Genomic DNA, 18,304 nt, shown 5'->3' on the forward strand with positions numbered 1-18,304 from the left:
CTGGACATGCTCTCTTGCACTCCCTTGTTCACGCTCTCACTCTGGGCTGGAGTTGCCACCAGTGCAGAAATGGAAGCACGAATCTGCCCACAGCTGTAGCTCCAGGTTGGGGCTCCAAGTGTGGTGGGGAGGGCAAGGTGTCCTTCTGCGCTGTTTGCAGTCTGTAGTTCTAATATCCCAGCCCTCCTCTCCTCCCTCATGCCTGCAGCCCAACCAGGTGCTTCAAGTTTCATTTGGGCAGCCCCCTGTGCCTGGAGCCCCAACTCAAGAGCTGCTGGTCCCATTTGGGTAGCTGTGGACATGGCCTGCAGCTGTCAGGTTGGGACTGGGTGGGGGGGAGCAGGGCTTGCTAAAGCTAAAAGTGGCTGGACTCCAGCTGCACAGGGGAGTGGGGAGGGGGCAGCAGCACGTGCTAAAGCTGTCGGCGGGTTCAGACTTCCAAGCTGGTCGCAGCCTCAGGAGGGAAAGATGGGGAGAAAGAGAGATAGCTGTAGCCCTCAACTGGTCACCAAAACTCATTAAATGGCCCACCAGCCCAAAGAATTGCCCACTCCAATATAAAACAGATGTTTTTCCACCCCAGAGTCAGTTGCACTTCAGGATGGAGAAAAAACTCTGGGTATAGTTTGTATGTCCATGACAGTTTGTAAAGCACCTTGGGATCCTTGTGAGTAAACAGACTCATCTGTATTTGGAAGCACTGTTAAAAAACACCTTCCTTCAAAATCCACTAGCCTCCTCTGTCCCATGAGACTTGGTGTCACCTTGCACTCATCCTTATTGATGAAACAGCAAATAATGGGTAAATGGTAACAAAGGCTCAGTATGATGGTACTTTATATAATTATATAATAAATGGAGAACGTGTATCTAAACAGTAGAACAACATATTTAGCACCTCTTTCCAGAGGGATGCTACATATTTCCAAGGTCAGTGTGACAGCATGCAGCTTGATGAAGCTTGGCCATGTTATACAACAGACTTGAAACTTCAACCCCCTGAAGGAGCGCTTCAAATTGATTTGAAAAAATGCAAGCCTAAAAGGATTAAACCATTCGTTATGCATGTCCTAAGTGAGCTAGCAAGCCATACGGGCTGATCTAGACACTGAACACTATGCAGGACAAAACCATGTGGTATGTGAATTAGTTACTGCTGTAGTGGAGAAAATTCTCTACTTGAAGTTTTAAATGCAAAATGGGCTTAAAGTGCCATACGTGAACAAGTCTTATTCAGACAGACAAAGCCTATTTTATCCTTCATGTTTCTGAGTCTCAAAAATCATTAAGCTTATATCCTATTTTTACGGGTATTTAAGTGACCAAGATCACTGGCCTTCCTCTTGATCTGCATAAATACTGAGGTCATTATATTGAGTTTTCAAGCCTTTGCAAATGTGTGGATTTTGCTACTGAGAAGAGCTGGTTTATAGCAAAATCCACACATTTGTCAAACACAGTAATTTAAAATGCAACCAGTACATAATGTGATATTAAGGAACTCCAAGTATAACCCCATTCTAATGATTTTTTAAAAAGGGAAAAATGTCAAAATGTTTTTCAGATTTTAATGACTTCTTTATCTGTCCCCTGTACAAGGAAAAGCTTGAGGATTTTTTTTATTTCAAATTTACTAAGCTGATTTGGCAATTGGATTAACTTCTCATAGTATGGAAATGACCTGTAAAGTTTCCCCATTAAGTCTCTGCCTTCTGTTCCAAACGAGAAAAAGCAATCACAAATTTCCCAGTTGCAGTGAAATGATACTTAAGTGGAACAAGTCCATCCAGTTGACACGCATTGTTACAGAGACCTCCGTCAGTACTTGTTACCATGTGAAGTCTGCAGACAATGAAATGTGTTAGCTGGCAGGAAGTTACCAAAAGAATCTCACTTTCTACAAGATGCTTTTAAAGGCAAAATCAGATGGCTTAAAAAAAAAAAAAATCTACTGGAAGCTGAAAAGATACAAGGTACAAACAGAATAGAACAATACATAACTGAAACCATGACTAATAGAGGTTTTACATTATTAGCTATATTTTCTTGAATGTTTGCTAATTACTAATGCTCCCTCAGAGCAGCTTGTTGCCTCAAAAAATACATGCAGCTTTTTAAGTCAAATGGCACCTGACTTGTGCCCCTCTTTAAAAAAAGGCAAGGAGGATCTGGGGAACAACAGACCAGTTAGCCTCACCTCCATACCTGGGAAGTCACTGCAGCATATTCTAAAGAAGGCCATTTGCAAGCATCTGGAAGAGAAAAGGCTGACCACAAGGAGCCAGCCTGGATTTATAAAGAACAAATTGTGTTGAACAAACCTGATCTCCTTCCTTGACAAAGAAACTACTTGGGTGGATGAAGGGAATGTTGTGGATATTGTGTATCTGGACTTCAGGAAAGTTGTGACAAAGTCCCATATGACCTCATAAATTGGAGACGTGGGCTGGATAAAACTACTACAAGGTGGACAGATGGGCCCAGTGCTATTTATCGTATTTATTAAATGGTTTGGATAATGGTACAGAAAGCTTCTTGAGAACGTTTTCAGATAACATGAAACTGGGAAGGACTGCAAACATACTGGAGGATGTGAGCACAATTTGGAAGGATCTCAAAAGACTGAAAAGCTGGGCTAGAGCTAACAGAATGAAGTTCAGTGTACAAAACAAATGCAAGGCGCTGTATCTCAGAAGCAATAATCAAAAACTCAAATACAAAATAGGTAACACCTGGCTGGACAGCAGCACTTCAGAAAAGGACTTAAGAGCCTTGACAGATCACAGGCTCAGTATGAGCCTGCAGTGTAATGCAGCCACACAAAAGGTGAATGTAATTTTGGGATGCATCAATAGAAGCATTAGGTGCAAGACACAGGAGGTGATAGTGCCTCTCTACCCAGCACTGGTTAGGCCTCATCTGGAGTAGTGTGCACAGTCTGGGCTCCACATTTTAAACTGGACTTGGAGAGGTTGGAGAAGGTCCAGAGGTGGGCAACAAAGACAGTGAAGGGTTTGGAAGGCAAGTCAAATGAGGAGAGGTTCTAAACATGTTCAGCTTGTGGAAAAGGCATTTAAAAGGGTACAAGACAGCAGTCTGCAAATACATGAAGGCCTGCCATAAAGAGGGAAAGCCCCTTTTCTCTCTTGCTCTAGAAAGGAAGGCACAGATCAATGGTTTGAAATTGCAGCAAAGTAAAGTTAGATGGGATAGCCAGAAAAAACTTTTTCACTGTGAGAACAGTGAAGCAGTGGAATAGACAGCTGTGAACTCTTTATCACTGGAGGTGTTCAAGAAGAAGTTGGACAGCGACTGTTCAGGGATGATCTAGGTGTAGCTATGCCTATTTGCTACCATGAGTCTTGGCTACAGCTGAGGCTGGGACTTCATTTAGGGTGTGCCGATCCTCCAGCTGGAAGCAAAGCTGGAGGTGCCTGTCTAGAGGATCTTGCCCCTCCACCCATGGTCATACAGGCATACCTTGGAGATATTGTGGGTTCGGTTCCAGACCACTGCAATAAAGCGAGTCACACGAATTTTTTGGTTTCCCAGTGCATATAAAAGTTATGTCTGTACTATACTGTAGTCTATTAAGTGTGCAATAGCATTATGTCTAAAAAAAAATGTACATACCTTAATTAAAAAATACTTTATTGCTAAAAAATGCGAAGTGAGCAAATGCTGTTGGAAAAATGGCGCCAACAGACTTGCTAAACGCAGGGTTGCCACAAACCTTCAATTTGTAAAAAACGCAGTATCTGCAAAGCGCAATAAAGTGAAGCGCAATAAAATGAGGTATGCCTGTATTTGGTGTCAGGAAGGAATTTTACCCCATGGTCAGACTGACCAGAAGTTCTACCCAAATTCACAAGTCACCAGGAATTTTGCCTGTAGGCTTAAATGGGTGGGGACACATTTTTACCCTAAAATTGTCAAAAATGTGAAAGATATAGGAAACCAAATTAATGAAGCAGAAGTGCTGAATTAAGTATGTAGTATGATTTTAATAAAATGCTTTTGTATATAAACACTAAGACACTACAAAGCATATTAATAACTGGAAGTGAAAGCATCTGACAAAGTAAGTTGTTGCCTATGGAAGATCTCTGAACCAGTTTCCAAGGTGCCACACTCCTCTACCTTCCGCTTGACTTCAGAATAATATGGCTAACTACCTCTGTGTTGATGACTAAAATCCTTGGAAGGGAAGAGTTACAGTATTTAAAACAGTCCTATTTGGTGAATTTTCTTATCAAATTTTGCCTCCTGCTGATTATTCCAAATTTTTTTACCTCTTAAATCTCCCCCAGTTAAATAAAATTCTCTGATTTAGTCATCTCAACTACAATGCGACAAGACAGGGAACCTATTATAATAAAGGAAAAGGAAAGGCAACATACACATTTTAGGTACAAAGATTGGTATTGGATAAAAACTATCATTCAAGATCACAGAACAAAACTGCTAGCACTGGCATCAATTCTTACCATTGGTCTTTCAACTTCATATAAGTTTCATTCTGCAGGCAAAATACATAACATTTTAATTATCTTGCTACTACACCCCCACCCTGCACCAAATTCCTTGAAAGCCTTTAATAAAACCATAAATCCTTAAAGGATTTTTTACCTGGGAAACGCTTGTCAGTGCAGTTTATCTACTTGCATAGCAACATTATCCAAAACACAAGTAGGCAACAAATTCACAACTGGAAATCATCAATCACAAATATTAAGTCTCCTAAAAAATCTTCTAAATCACTGGGGACAACTTTTTTTGCAGGAGTGCCACAAATTAACCCTGTACCCTGAGTGCCACTCCAATCTCCTTCTGCTCAATCTGCTCTACTCTGCTTCCTGCCCGATCAGCCACTGTGCTGCCTGCGCCCCACTCCCTGATCTGCCATGTACCCATGCCACTTATGGCACTTGTGCCGCGAGTTGGCCACCCCTGTTCTAACTCATAAAGTGGCAACTATTGGCATGGCAAACTTACAGTTTACACGGATTAAAAAACAGGATGTCAAGCACAGTAAAACCCCGTGCAGTACTTTAACAGGGTAATGCTGTTCTTTTTTCCTTGCTTCTTGGGTACGTGGCTAAATCATCTGAGCCACACATAACTTTTGGAGGAATAATCCTGGCAGTTTAAAGGAATGTCTCTCTCATGGAGTTCTCTTTCATATTTGCAGATAGACATTTTCTTTGCCATCCTCCAACATTACGGCAGAAGTGCAAATGGAATTCTGTTCTCAGCAGGTTCCACTCCAGCTGCTCTGCCAACCATACCCATCTATGCCTACTAATGCTGTTAACCACAGATCCAGCCCCATGCAATTCCCTTTCCTTACCTCTCTCCCACCAGAATATTAAATCAGGTACACACTTTAGAACCTACTGGAGTCCAGCTTAGCTGGCCTGGGATGTTTAATATATTCACAGGCCAATAATCACAGGTTTCTGCTTTGTAAGAATGGAAGAATCCCCCTTGAACAGGAAGTTTTTTCTACTTGGTCAGACTGCCCTGTAGGGCCATGTGAAGCTTTGGCTGCTGACTCAATTCGGAGATTTGGCCCAATTTGGCAGCTGAATCTCCAAATCCAAATCAAATCAGGAGACCAATAAAAAGGTCTGAATCAATCCAAAGCCTCTGAATCGATTTGGAAAAAGATTCAGAGCAGATTCAGGTAGTCCCTGCTCACCACCTCAGGGAGCTGGACCCAGACTCCATGCCAGTAAGTAAGGGGTAGAGGGAGGCTGAAGGAGAGGGAAGGGAATCATGGGGGGACCCCCACCAGGCCCCATCCCCTCCCTGCTCCTCTGGCCCCCTTGAGCGGCCCCTGACCTCCACCTACTTTCCCTGTCCAGCCCCAGCATCCCGGCACTTTAAAGAAAAAAAAAGAAAAATCCCCACGCTCACCAGCCACTGCAGTGGCCATCAGGGCCTCTGAGGGCCTGTGGCAGAGCCCCTGATGCAGCACAGGGCAGTGGAGGACAGTGGGGATTGCCCCCACAACTGGCACAGTCTGGTGAGTACAGGGTTTTTTTGTTTCGGTTTTTTTTTTTTAAAGCTCCAGGATGCTGGGGGCGGGCAGGGCAGCCAATGACGGGGCTGGGAGAGCAGGTGGGGGATGGGGTGTGTTCAATTTGGAGATTCAGCCAATTCGGCACCAGCCAAATCGATTCAGGACAGCGATTCAAATAACCAAATCTAATCACTGTCCCCTGAATTGGCTGAACCTGAATCCAAAGCGAATACTAGCCACTTCACGCAGACCCACTGCCCTGGGCTTCTTTAGACCAGTTCTCATGCAAACAGAGGTATTGCCTCACTATCATAGCTGTGGCCAACCTTGCAACCCTTTCAGAGCTAAGTCTCTGGTTGCTTCTAAAGCTCTTCTGACCACCACCCAAGCTCCTCCAAATGCTCTCCTTTAACCTCCATCCTGTGGCACCTTCCCCAGGGAGTCATTCTCTCCCATATCTAGGACTTTTATTTGGCAAAGGATACCTAAAAGTTCATCCCATGGAACTGCAGGAAACACATAAGTAGGACTGGCACCTGAAGAAGACCAGCTCTTGTAGTCATTTCTCCCTGGTGTGCCTTTTCTCACTTTGAATTTTTCCTGCACTGATGCAACTACCAACAGTTCTGGTTTGGAAGGAATAAAAGTGTCTCACTGTTCCTGGAGGCTCCTCTGTTTCACTTCTCCACCTATTTAGCTGTGGACGGATGACAGAAAGGGTTTGCCAGAGCCCCCTGACTGGTGCCAATACACTTTCATTTATAAGCATAATTCTAGCTTGGTCTGACAGAATCTAGATATCAAACTATTTGATTTCTCTTGTGTTGCTATTTTTTTACCCAAGGTTTTCACCAGGCTACATAAAAGATCCCTATTTGAAGTCATTAGCCACTGCAGCAAAGGCTGGTGTGACTGTCATCAGACAAGGATGACTCCAATAGTGTCTGTGGTGACTGATGGTCCTACAGAGCTCCCAATTCCTGAGTGCCAACCTCTGGCTCCTAAGTGGGTGCTCTGGGTAATGATGCAACCAGGGAACCCAATCTCCACTTCTTCCTGGACTTTCTGCAGGATGCTTGAGACAATGGGCCCCAGTATAGCTAAGGCAGGGCTGAGCAATTATTTCAGCTGGAGGGCCACTTAATGAGTTTTGGTGAGGCATTGAGGGCTGCAAAAGTTGCCCAACCCCTTGACAGGTCCCCACCCCCTGGTCATCATCTTGTGACTGGAAGTCCTACCCACTAACCTCTGATAATTGTCACCAGATGTCTCTCCCCTTTCCCAGGAAGAACTCCTTTTAGGAGAAGCGGGAAGGGGGGTTGCTCATATATTGTGTGGGTAGGCAGGTATGGTGTGGGGTGGGCTGTGTGACAGGGTGTGTGCATATGTGGCAGGGTATAGGTGTGTGTGTGGGTATATGTGTGGAGTGTGTGGGTATGGTGGGGGATGGGGTGTGTTGGAGCTGTGTGGGTATGGTGGGGGTGGGGCATGTGGAAGGGGTATGGGATGTGTGTGGTGGGGTGTGGGAGGGGGTGTGGTTGAGGTATGGGTGGGTTGGGTGTGTGCCTGTGGGGGGCTTCCCCCTGCCCACTCTTTGTGATGTGGCTAAGCCCAGTGCCTCCACAGGAGCAGGAGGGTGGGGAGAGAGATCAGCTGCGCCTGCCTGGTTCACAGCACACTGCAAGGGGGCAGGAAAGTAGCTGTCGCCAGTGGGCAGCAAGAGAAGCCCCTAAGAGAAGGCAGGGTGGGGGACAGGAAGCCAAGCCTGGCATCACTAGTTCTCTTGGTCTCTGTCCCACACCTGCCCGACAGGGCTGCAGCTGAGCCTGCAATGACTCCTCCTGCTTGCATCACACGTGTCTGCCTGGCATGGTTGCAACAAGCCCACGCTGGCTCCTACTGCTGCTCCCACCCCATCCCACGGCCTATCCCATGCCTGCCCAGCAGACCTTTGCGAGCAGCTGAGCTCCTTCACGCCCCTCTCCATCCATATTCCCCCACCCAGCCATGCATAAGCAGGACCCAAGTGAGCTGCAGGCAGAGCCCACCCCACTCCCGTCAACACTGCAGCTTCCCCTTCCTACTTGCTGCCTGGAACACTGCAGCAGGGACAGGAGTCGTTAGGGGAGCCCAGCAGTTCCCTAGGCAAATGCAGCAGTGCCATCAGCAGCCCTGCTCAGAAGCTGTGCCTACTAGGCAGGGCTAGGGCCCTCCAGTGGGGGAGGCTAGGAGCCCAACACGCACTGCCCCAGGTGGGACCAGGCAGAATTCAGACTCTTGCAGAGCACAGCAGGGGCAGCCACCAAGGAGCTGGATACAATTAATTAATGGATGCCGCCTGCAGGCCGAATGCAATTAGCTCAGCCCATGGCCTGTACTTTGCCCACCCCTGAGTTAGGGTAACACAGTATATGGTTACCAGCCTACTTACAGCTGGTCAGCCCAGTGTCACTTCTTGCCTCCTTTTTTGGTGGTGCCCTGTAAAAGGGATTTCTAGTGCTAGCTCTTTAGTTACACACAGGTAAGCAAAGAGGCATCTCTTCTCACCACTCCAGAAAATGTGTAGCCCAGCAGCTGTGAATAACATTCTTCAAATGTCTTTGTTCCAGGTCTGGAAGGGACTGACAGTTCTATAAGGGCACAGATCAGTCCCAAAATGAGTAGCAAAGTCAGGTGTCTTTGTTAAGGTCAGTTTACTTAGCACAAAAGGCTTGACAGAGGACTTAGGCACTTTATCCCTGGAAGGAATCTCTCTTCTGGGTGGTACCCCACTATGTTTGGAAGTGTGTCTGGTCTCCATTTTGCCCTTTTGTCAGCCTCATCCTTGTGTTGGAGATCGGTCCCTGTTGTAAGGACAATGCTATTAGTTCTAGGTAAGTGCCCAAGCTAGTATCAGTCTGTCTATACCAAACTAGTAGCTTGCTTCAGGCCTGAGATGGCAGCACTTGGTGCCAATGACCCAGCACCAGGGCAACCGGCTCTGATCTAGTCAGTGCCTTCCTTTGCTGCTAAACCCTACTGATGATAGTCGGCACCTTCCTTTTTCTGCTGATGATGACCCTTTGGGTTCTGTAGAGATAAATGGATATCTCCGCTATGTCTGAGGCAACTTGCACTAATTATTCAAGGTAATGTAGTTTCAGCCACATATTTCTCAACAAGAAAGATTTACATGCCAAGCATTCACTTGGATGTGAATCTCCTTGATAGAAAAGGCACAGTGATGCATGTCAACCAGGGAAGTGAAGCCACTTCAAGTCAAGCAGAGTAATAGCAGCTGGCATATGGTGCCTGTACAGAAGGGGTGTTTTCCTCCTTGGGGATGGTAGCAGTGGTGGGGTTTGGACAGAAAGCATCCAAATTACACAATTACTCAAAATAAAGACAAATAATGTCTCCCAACTACTTCTAAAGTGAAAATTTCAAGCTAGGAAAATGGCATCTGTCACAGCAGTAAGATTTAAGAGAAGGTCACAGCTCCTCTACCCTTTCTGCTTTGTAATGAGGAAGGAAAGGATGTATGCATGATCCTATCAAACAAAGCTTTTAAAAAAACCCAGGCACATGATCATTTATAGAGGGGGCCACTCAAAGAAGTACCTTCCACTCTCCAGAAATATAGTAAAATTGACTTGTATAAAAACAGGAAAAAAGCAAAAATAAGAGTTAAGTGCTAATGCACAGGAGTAAAATGCAACTGCCTGAAACTTTCATTCACAGATATTAATGGGTTTTGGGGGAAATAGATATTGTTAATTCTCTCTTCAAGATGTAATAAGTGAAGCAAAAGGTTTAGATAATTTACCTAAAGTCAAGAATCAGGAAGAAAGCCAATCTTCCAGCTCCAAGTCCTGTCCCCTCCCCTCCTTATCAGGCCTTCTGACAGCTTATAAATTTCTTCAAGCCTTCTTACAGAGCTATAGAGCATTTATTTCTGCAACTGCTCCCCACAGATTTCCTATTAACATCAGTGGGAGTTCCATACATGGAATGGTTATAAAACTGGGGAGCAAACTGGATGTGTACCCTTTTTATGGAACACAAATTATCTCTTTAGCTTATATAAGGCATCAAGAAATGTTATATCAACAAAAAAGTTTCCAACTAAATTTCCAGGATGGATTTCTAAATTATCTTTAAGAGTTTCCAAGACACTGTTAATAATGAAAAAAAAAAAGAAGAATTAATAAGAAATTGGCATGTTTCACTAGAAATGAAATATTCTCAATGTAGTGAATGTTAACAGATTGGTTTTCATAAATCTTTTCTAAAGTACATAATTCTGGTGATTAATCTCCATGTTTCTTCCGATGAGGATCATTCTTTAGATTCTGCACAGCTGTGAAGCAGGTAACAGGAAACAAAAAGAATTCAGAAAAAGAAAAAGCAGCAAAATAAGCAAAACCTCCTTAGGAGAAAAAAAAAAAAAAAATCGATGTCAACACGACAAAAAAAAGCAAGGACCACATAGGTAAGGGAAAACAGCATTCTTAGTAGTGTGTGACAGTGTATGCCCAATATCTGTTCTGTCTACTGACAAGTGTAGGCACTGTCTCTGAAAAGACAATCAGACTTTTCCTGTTTAAAACACTTTGGTTTCCCTCTCCTCGTCCCTTCTTGCCATAGCTTCTATACTTAGGTTATGGAGAGATGGACCCTTACAAGAATGGCTGGGTAACAAAGTACTTTAAAACATAACATTAATACACAAACAATATATAGGGATCACCTGGTCCATATGAAAAATGCAGTCACCTCTGCACCTCACCATATCCTATTGAAAGTACAGCGGAACACTAAACTAACTAGAACTACTCAGACCGAATTCACTCAAAATGCAGCTCCTCTTCTGAAACTGTCCCAGAGCTTCATTTAAACATAAGCGGTTAGACTTCTAACTGTCTCATCTGAAAGATGTATCAGTTTCCTTAGTACTATAAAGGGGCACTGGTTCAGTGTTCACCTATTATATGGTTACTAATCTAGAGATATATTAGGAGTATTTATCTCAGTATCTGGAGGTTTTTTTCCAGTAGGTCTCCTGTCTGCTGATACAAGTTACAAGATCTAACAAAATCACCAGTCCAAGTGTTATGGCTATTGGCCACTATTATCAGCTGATTTAAAATCAGCTAAGAGCCATTGATTCTTCACAGCTGGGCAAGAAATGTTAACACAACCTACTCCACCTGCAGGCATATCAGATAATAGCATAATTCACTTAACTGCTTCACCACACCTGTCCCAGCTTTTTGCCTATTGCTTAGATTATAACAAGTATTAGTTAAATGCATGAGCTATGTAAGGGTGCAGTATCTTTTGGCCACAACAGGGCCCCTTTTGGTCAACATTATAAGGAAGGGCAAAAGGGGAAGGTTCCTTTAAGAGGGACACCACACCTGGGAAGCACTGCCCGCCCTGATAGGCATATAAAAGAAGGGCCCCCAACAGTAAAAGACAGAAATATATCAGTAGCAGAAAAAAGAAGAGGTCTTGTAGGAGAAGGGTACATGCAGAAAACTGCTAATGTGAATAGACTTGGAGAAGGGCTGGATGGGATAAGTAACACACTAAGGCAAAGTAGGCCAGAAGAAAGCCTGGTCTAGTAAAAACTTATTAGAGAAACTGTAAAGGGATCTAAGGAGAGAGTGGTGCTGGGAAAGACCTAGCAGAAACCAAGCAGGGATAATAAGTAGAATGAATCTTGAAAGGACTGATGGCAAACCTAAAGGAGGCTATAAGGGATGGGGCAAGTGTTAGGAAGTCATAGGAGCCTGTGTGCTTGTGAAAAGTGCTGTGCTCTTGTGAGCAAGGCTCGCTCTTCTCCAGTGACCTGTTCACTGACTTAACATCCAGATGTGGCAGCTAAGTCAAGTAGGAAAGTTGAAAGAGACCTGTCTTGTGTGTAGCCTAGTCAAACTGCTTGAACCTGAGAAACTGGGGCACTAGTGAGTGGTCACAGGCTTTAATTATCTACTTTGTAATATAATAGTACTATGCTTAGTTGCTGCTCTTCTCCAGTGAAAGCATGCAAGTGTCAAATGGTCTATTATTAAAAGCCCTGAAAAATGAAGGGAGGTAAGCCTGGCCAGTGGCTGACTTGGTTCACTTCCAAGGTTTCTAATGACATTCTCTCTTTTTCCTCTTCCCCCGCTTCCCCAACTCTCAAGCCTTGAACATTATAAGAGGTTGTCAGCTTTGTTGTAGGTGACAGTACTGTCTGTCTGCCTAGTGAGCACTCTCCCTCATATCTGAACAAGTTCATTATCTCTTTCACCTCCAAAGCTACATGGTTAAGCAGGGTATAGTTTTATCTTCTGGTGCTGTGTCCAAAAAAAATGGAATGAAGTGGAAGGATGCAAGGTAAGAAAGTGTTTTGTGTTCACTTGAACAAAATCTCTTGATCATTTTTAAGATCTGTGCAACTTCTGACAAAGGTGTTTATTCTTGCAAACAGTATCCTATTAGCTTTCTCTTTGTTATCCAAATGCACATTTACAACAGCAGTTCCTGCCTTGTAAGCAATCTGGTGATGGATCCAAATGTATGTAAATAGAGATTATTTTATTTTGGTAGCAGTTTTCAAAGCTAGAGCTGTGCTGGGTGTCTTTCTTTCACTTATGCCTGAATAGCCAGCATTGTTCCTCTCAGAAGATCCTGGTAAAGGAGTAAGTCATAGACTGGCTGGTACATTCTCTTACCCCAAGAATTCTGCATCATTGCCTTAAAATTATCCCATGAGGCAAAAACCAGTCTCAACTTTCTGAACAGGGACAGTATGGTCTGCTCCCTCCAGACCTGTGTCTAACTACAGAATGAATGCTCTTGTCAAATGGAGATGCTGCACTGGGGGCAGAGTGTGGTACTATACTGTTCCAGCAGAGGGAGTCTGAACTCCAAGGAGGTCATCCCACAGCAAGAGTAAAGCTGTTTGAGCAAATCTAGCCACTGAAAGCAAAGAGAAATCTCCCATGCAGAGGTTGCCCAGGCATAAACAAATGAACTCAGTTTTATGAAGCAAAAAAGCTAACGCTTGTGCAATGACTGGGAGAATAAATAAGCAACTGCCAGATCCTGAGACAAACACTTGTCCATATGATCGGAGGGATGAACTACTAGCATTCATGATTTCCTGTTCTCAGCTTGCTTAACGAGTGCATAGATCACCCACATCACAGGACTGCCAGACCTAACAGGAGACCAGCCTGAAATGTCATATATTCCCTTTTAAATGCACAGTCTCCAGACTGGGGAAAGAAATGGGACCCTGTAGTGACTCAAACTTGGTGTAATGAATGCTCATTAACCACAGGGACAGTCCGCAATAAATTCTGTACCTCATTAAAATTGGTTACCTCATTTCTCAGAGGATTTTATGCCTCTGATGGTCTAGAAATTAATAGGCCCTGCTCAGTGCCTGACTGCTGCAGAAGCACTGAAATGGATGGCTAATAGTTGGGTTCACCAATTAAGCATTTAAATAGTGTTCACTCATAGCACAAAGCAGACAGTGGAGCCAAAGGGCTTCCATGTATTTCAGCAGTTGACTCATCTGCACATAGGTTTAGTTTATTATGAAATCAATACCCAAAACTTTGAGACCAAGATGATGTAATAGTGATGAAAATTCTGTATCTACCCAATATGCACAGCAGTGGGATATGACACTGTTTGTCAATACAGCATAAATGAGCAACTGCAGGCTTTTAAAAAGGAATATTATATTCCCTAGTACCAGTGAGCCATGGGACAATAAGGAGCAAAATAAGAAATCTAGTCCTACCACTGCACCCACCCTCTTAGTAAGGACCGGCTTAAATCTAACTAACTGTATATAAATAATCCAGGTGGAAGACCTGCTATTTGAACAGCACAACTTGGGACATGTCCAAAGATGCTGCAGACGTAGGAAAACCTTGTAATATAATGCAACTTGTACCAAACCACAACACTTCATGAGTCCAAGGGTCTGTAGGTATTAACTAGCATCTGGAAGAGTATCCAACTGGTTGATATGTCACTCTCTGAACTCTCACCTTTTAAACAGTAAAGTAACCTCTGCTCTTCACATTTAACTTGTCCAAAATCAGTACCACAGCTACTGTTTAAATCTTGACAACAACCAAATTTATCCATCAAATATTAGCAACAATGAAACTAACCTTGGATTTTGAGCCAAACAACAGGCAATCTGTTCTTCTTACTATCTTCAACCATGTATGAGCACTGATTAATGAAAAACCTTCCTAAAATCAAGCAAGAAAAAAAGCAAGTGATGACTTTTATTTTTTTTAACCCCCCCTTGAAAAAAAACAAACTTTAAAGCAAAGGACACACAGTTAGGCAAGCTATTAAATGGGCTGATCCCTGATTTCTAAAAATACTATATGTATTTTAAGACAAAATTATTTCATACACATTAGAACTACTTGAAAAACATGATCTATTATAACACTTTGTTAATAATAGAACAGTTGCATTCAAGATCTAAATATTCAGGATTTCAGTTTTGCCATAGTATGAATTTGAAATACAACTACAGTAGAGCCAGTATGCTGAAAATAAAGTTAAGCATATTTCACAGATAATATGTGGTGACTGGCACTTTGACATGTACCATATAATGGCTTCAACAAAAAGCTTTGAACTCCACTCTAAAATCCTATGAAGTAGCCTAAGAGGGCATGCAAGCCTTGAAAATACAATACCAGTTGGCTCATCTTGGGTTAAATGAGATGTATCATAAGAACATGCTGAAGTAATTAAAATGAGCACATGTTCTGGCAATTTAATAAAACTCCCCTTATGCTCCAGTTATGTGAGGAGGTTCACAGTCGACCTTGGCAGAACAACAAGCTAAAACATCTTGGTTATGGTAAAAACCAATCCTTAAATCTGAGAAGCTGACAGCGTATAAACAGGAGCATGGCAATAGGCTTTGCACCTCAACGCTACTCCAGAGAACACTGTACACTGAATACTAGACTTCAATCGAACATCAGTCTTCAATTGTGGAACTCAAGTGCACTGTTGTGCAGGACAAAAAGTCCTAATTCCATCTGATGTAGTTTGATCACTTTTCCCCTTTTATAGTTTAGACTATGAAGTGAGTACCTTAAACATCAAAGAATTCTGTTTTCCCCAATAGTTTCATGGGATACAACAAGTAGCACATCCTTACAGCACAGGTTTACAACTCACCTTTGTGCTTTGAGCTAGATCTAGACCTATAGAGTGCACTGCATGCCAGATCCAACCTGCCTATGTCCTAAGACCAATAGAGACTGTCTGGTGGAACACCTTCCCTCCCATTGTTGAAGTTATGGCATTCTTGAGATGACTATTCCAAGTAATAGGAAAAGTAAACTTTTGAAGTATTTTGGGTATGTTAGCTACTTTTCAATTGAGACCAGGGTATGAGAACTATTGTCAGGAATAAAAAAAAAAAAAAGTCAAAATGGGATACCTTCAAACAAGAATCCAGAAAAAACAAAGCACAGGAATTGGACCCAGAAGCAAGCAGAACAGCCCTAACCAGGCAGAACGGCAAATGACCGAAATGTAATACATTGTCCCCCACAACTTGCTGCAATCAGGAGGTGGCAGCAATGCAGGTAAATGCATTCAAACTTGTAGCGCTCTAGCTCAGGCTTACAGCTGTGAAGACATTGTTCTATAGCTTGTATAACCCCACCTGGGACTGAGTGTGTCAGGTGGTCAGCCCATGCTAAAGTCTGTATTGCGCTAGTTTTGGTCCGGAATTGCCTCTGGATCTGTCAGTTGCCAATTATGAAACTATTTCTGCTTTCCTGGGATGTCCCTAAGCTATTTCCTTTTGATTGCCAATCAACGGCTATCAAATGCTGGTTTCCGGAAGCTAGCTGGTACCCAGGTTGTGATAGCACCTTTCAGTATAGTGTAAATGTATCCACACTTCTAGTTTTCACAGCCATCATATGACCTCTCACTCTCAAATCCCTCACTTGTGAGGGAGAGAGAAAGCCACACTCATAATCTGGAAAGGATGACTGCAATGAAACCATACAAACGCTGATGCCTGATTAGTGTCTGTAGCAGAGACTGCCTGGGGACATACCATATGGGGGAGGGGGGAAGAAAGGTGTGGTTGGTTTTTTGTTGGGGGGGGGGGTTGGCTCTTTTTTGGGTGTGGGGGGGTGACTTTTTTTAATGCTCAAAACAAATGAGGAAAGTGCAAAGGTGTGTGGCACTCCCAGGGACTGATCATGAAACACTTCTTGGCAACAAAGCACCATGTCACCAGAAACTAAAATCCCCTCTCCATACTCCTCATGGGCACAGCAGTAGGACCAGCTGTCCATCTTCCACCTTGCAGACGGCCCCCTCGATGGTCCACAGTGACACAAAGTGGTCCATGTTTTGTTGCAAGGTGAAATGTCCAAATTCACATGACACCTCTGGACCAGGAAGTGGAAGAACTGGAGAGTGTCATCAGTGAGCTTGTTTCTGTGGCTTTGCAGAGTTGCCATCTTGGCCTGGCTCAGCAGGAAATCAGCCAGGCAAATTGCACTCCTCTTGGCTGCTTGGTATGGGATAGATGAGATGTACATTGTCTCAGAGGAGTCAAAGTCCAGCATGCCAAAGTGTTGAGGACTGCAAAGAGCAACTGCAGTCGGACACAGTCCAGAAAGGCATGAAAGAGCCTCCTTCACCTCTTTTCAGAAAAGGCAGGCTGCTTATGCCACCAGGTCTTAGTGGCAGACAAAAGTGCCTGTGACCAGTGCTCTGTGCAGCAGCTGCCATTGGAGGTTGCTAGTTGTCTTGGCGATGGGTGGCTTTGTACAGGGTACAGCACATGAGGTAGGCTTGCTCTGGTGTTGCTGCCACTAGGCACTGCCTCCAATTCATGTCGGGGTGGGCAGTGAGGACATGGGCATGACACTCATTAACTGTCCATGTGTACAGGGAGGTGGAGGGAGAAGAGATGAAAATAGAGACAGTGTAGAAGAGAGAGAAAGCAATAAAAGGAAGGGAAAATGGAAACAAAGATGAAAGGAAGAAGTGTGACTCCTTCAGAAAAAAAAAATGCATTCAGCATCAACTGAGAGAAATGGCTAAACTAGCTCTTTGTTATAAACAAATAGGTTTGATTCTTATATACCAAATAACATTAATATCTCAGGAGACATGCATGCGCAAAGTGCTGCTTCCTGCCTCTACTGATGTAGTTATAAGCCTTACCAAATTATGCTGTGACTTGTTTATAGTCCCAGGAAACTTGCGCAATGAATAAATAAGATGGCACAAGTGAAACTGGCTGTTTATCCTGGTCATTCAGGATAACATGATACTTCTCAAGAAAGAGGGTCCTAATCAAATCCCTTTTGGTAACTACAGTCTGCTTATGTAGAAATATGCCTGTAGTTTAAACGAACAAAATATTCTTCAATTTCTATCATTACTACACATACAATAACAATACATAAGAGTGTTGTACTATTGTTGTATTTGTAAATGCTTTATAAAAAATGAAAGAATTGCTGGATGATCAGATTAACAATCCACCTGATCTGCCAGGACATCTGCTTGGCTAGGAGAAACACTGTTGACATTTTATAGCCAACTGACTAGGATCTGAAAGTTGTGTGACTTTGGTCTGCTGGTAGCATCATTTAGATTAATCGATGGTTTGATTACTTGCAGAAGGTGCAATAAGGATGCTGATGCTTTGCTTAAAATGGTGCCTCAAACCAAATATCTCAATGACTGTCTCAAGTGTTTTCCAGCTGCATAATGCCAGCGCTAATTGTGAGCTCACTATCACTTTGAACAGTTAGCCTCTCAAATCTGAAACCCACTCAGTTTTTTTTTGGAGTCTCCCTCAACTAGACTCAACTTCATAAATCGCATCTCCAGAAAACTGCTTTAAAGATCAAAACAAGGAATAACCTACTTGCCAAACTCGCAGGTTCCACTTGGGGTACCAATGCCTCCATTCTATGCTTCTCTGCTCTTGCACTGTTGTTCAGCTGCAGAATACTGTGACCCTATATGGGCTTGTTCATCCCACAGCAAATAAGTAGACACCCGACTGCATGCTACAACGCATCCTGTGTCAGGCACATTGTGCCCCATTCCACTCCCATGGTTACTAGTACTCGATAACATTGCTCCCCCTCATCTCCGCCATACAAATGCAGAATTAAACTTACTAGCCAGACTCTGGGATAACCCTATGTTGCCAGCGCACTGGGACATATTCCACCCACCAGTAGTGTGGCTCCCCTCAAGATGCCCAAT

The 18,304-nt window shown here is 43.4% G+C and overlaps 1 protein-coding gene across 1 annotated transcript in view; it reads right to left on the reverse strand.

Moving 5' to 3' along the window:
• REC114 (REC114 meiotic recombination protein) overlaps positions 1–18,304 on the reverse strand; it is a 66,860-nt gene that overhangs the window by 9,267 nt on the left and 39,289 nt on the right. The window contains exon 3 of the mRNA XM_090028761.1: positions 14,188–14,271. Within this exon, the coding sequence (XP_089884887.1) occupies positions 14,188–14,271 (84 nt within the window). The remainder of the gene's footprint in view (positions 1–14,187; positions 14,272–18,304) is intronic.

Source organism: Crocodylus siamensis, chromosome 15, assembly GCF_052110815.1.
Source record: "Crocodylus siamensis isolate JL-2025a chromosome 15, ASM5211081v1, whole genome shotgun sequence".
NCBI lineage: Eukaryota > Metazoa > Chordata > Crocodylia > Crocodylidae > Crocodylus > Crocodylus siamensis.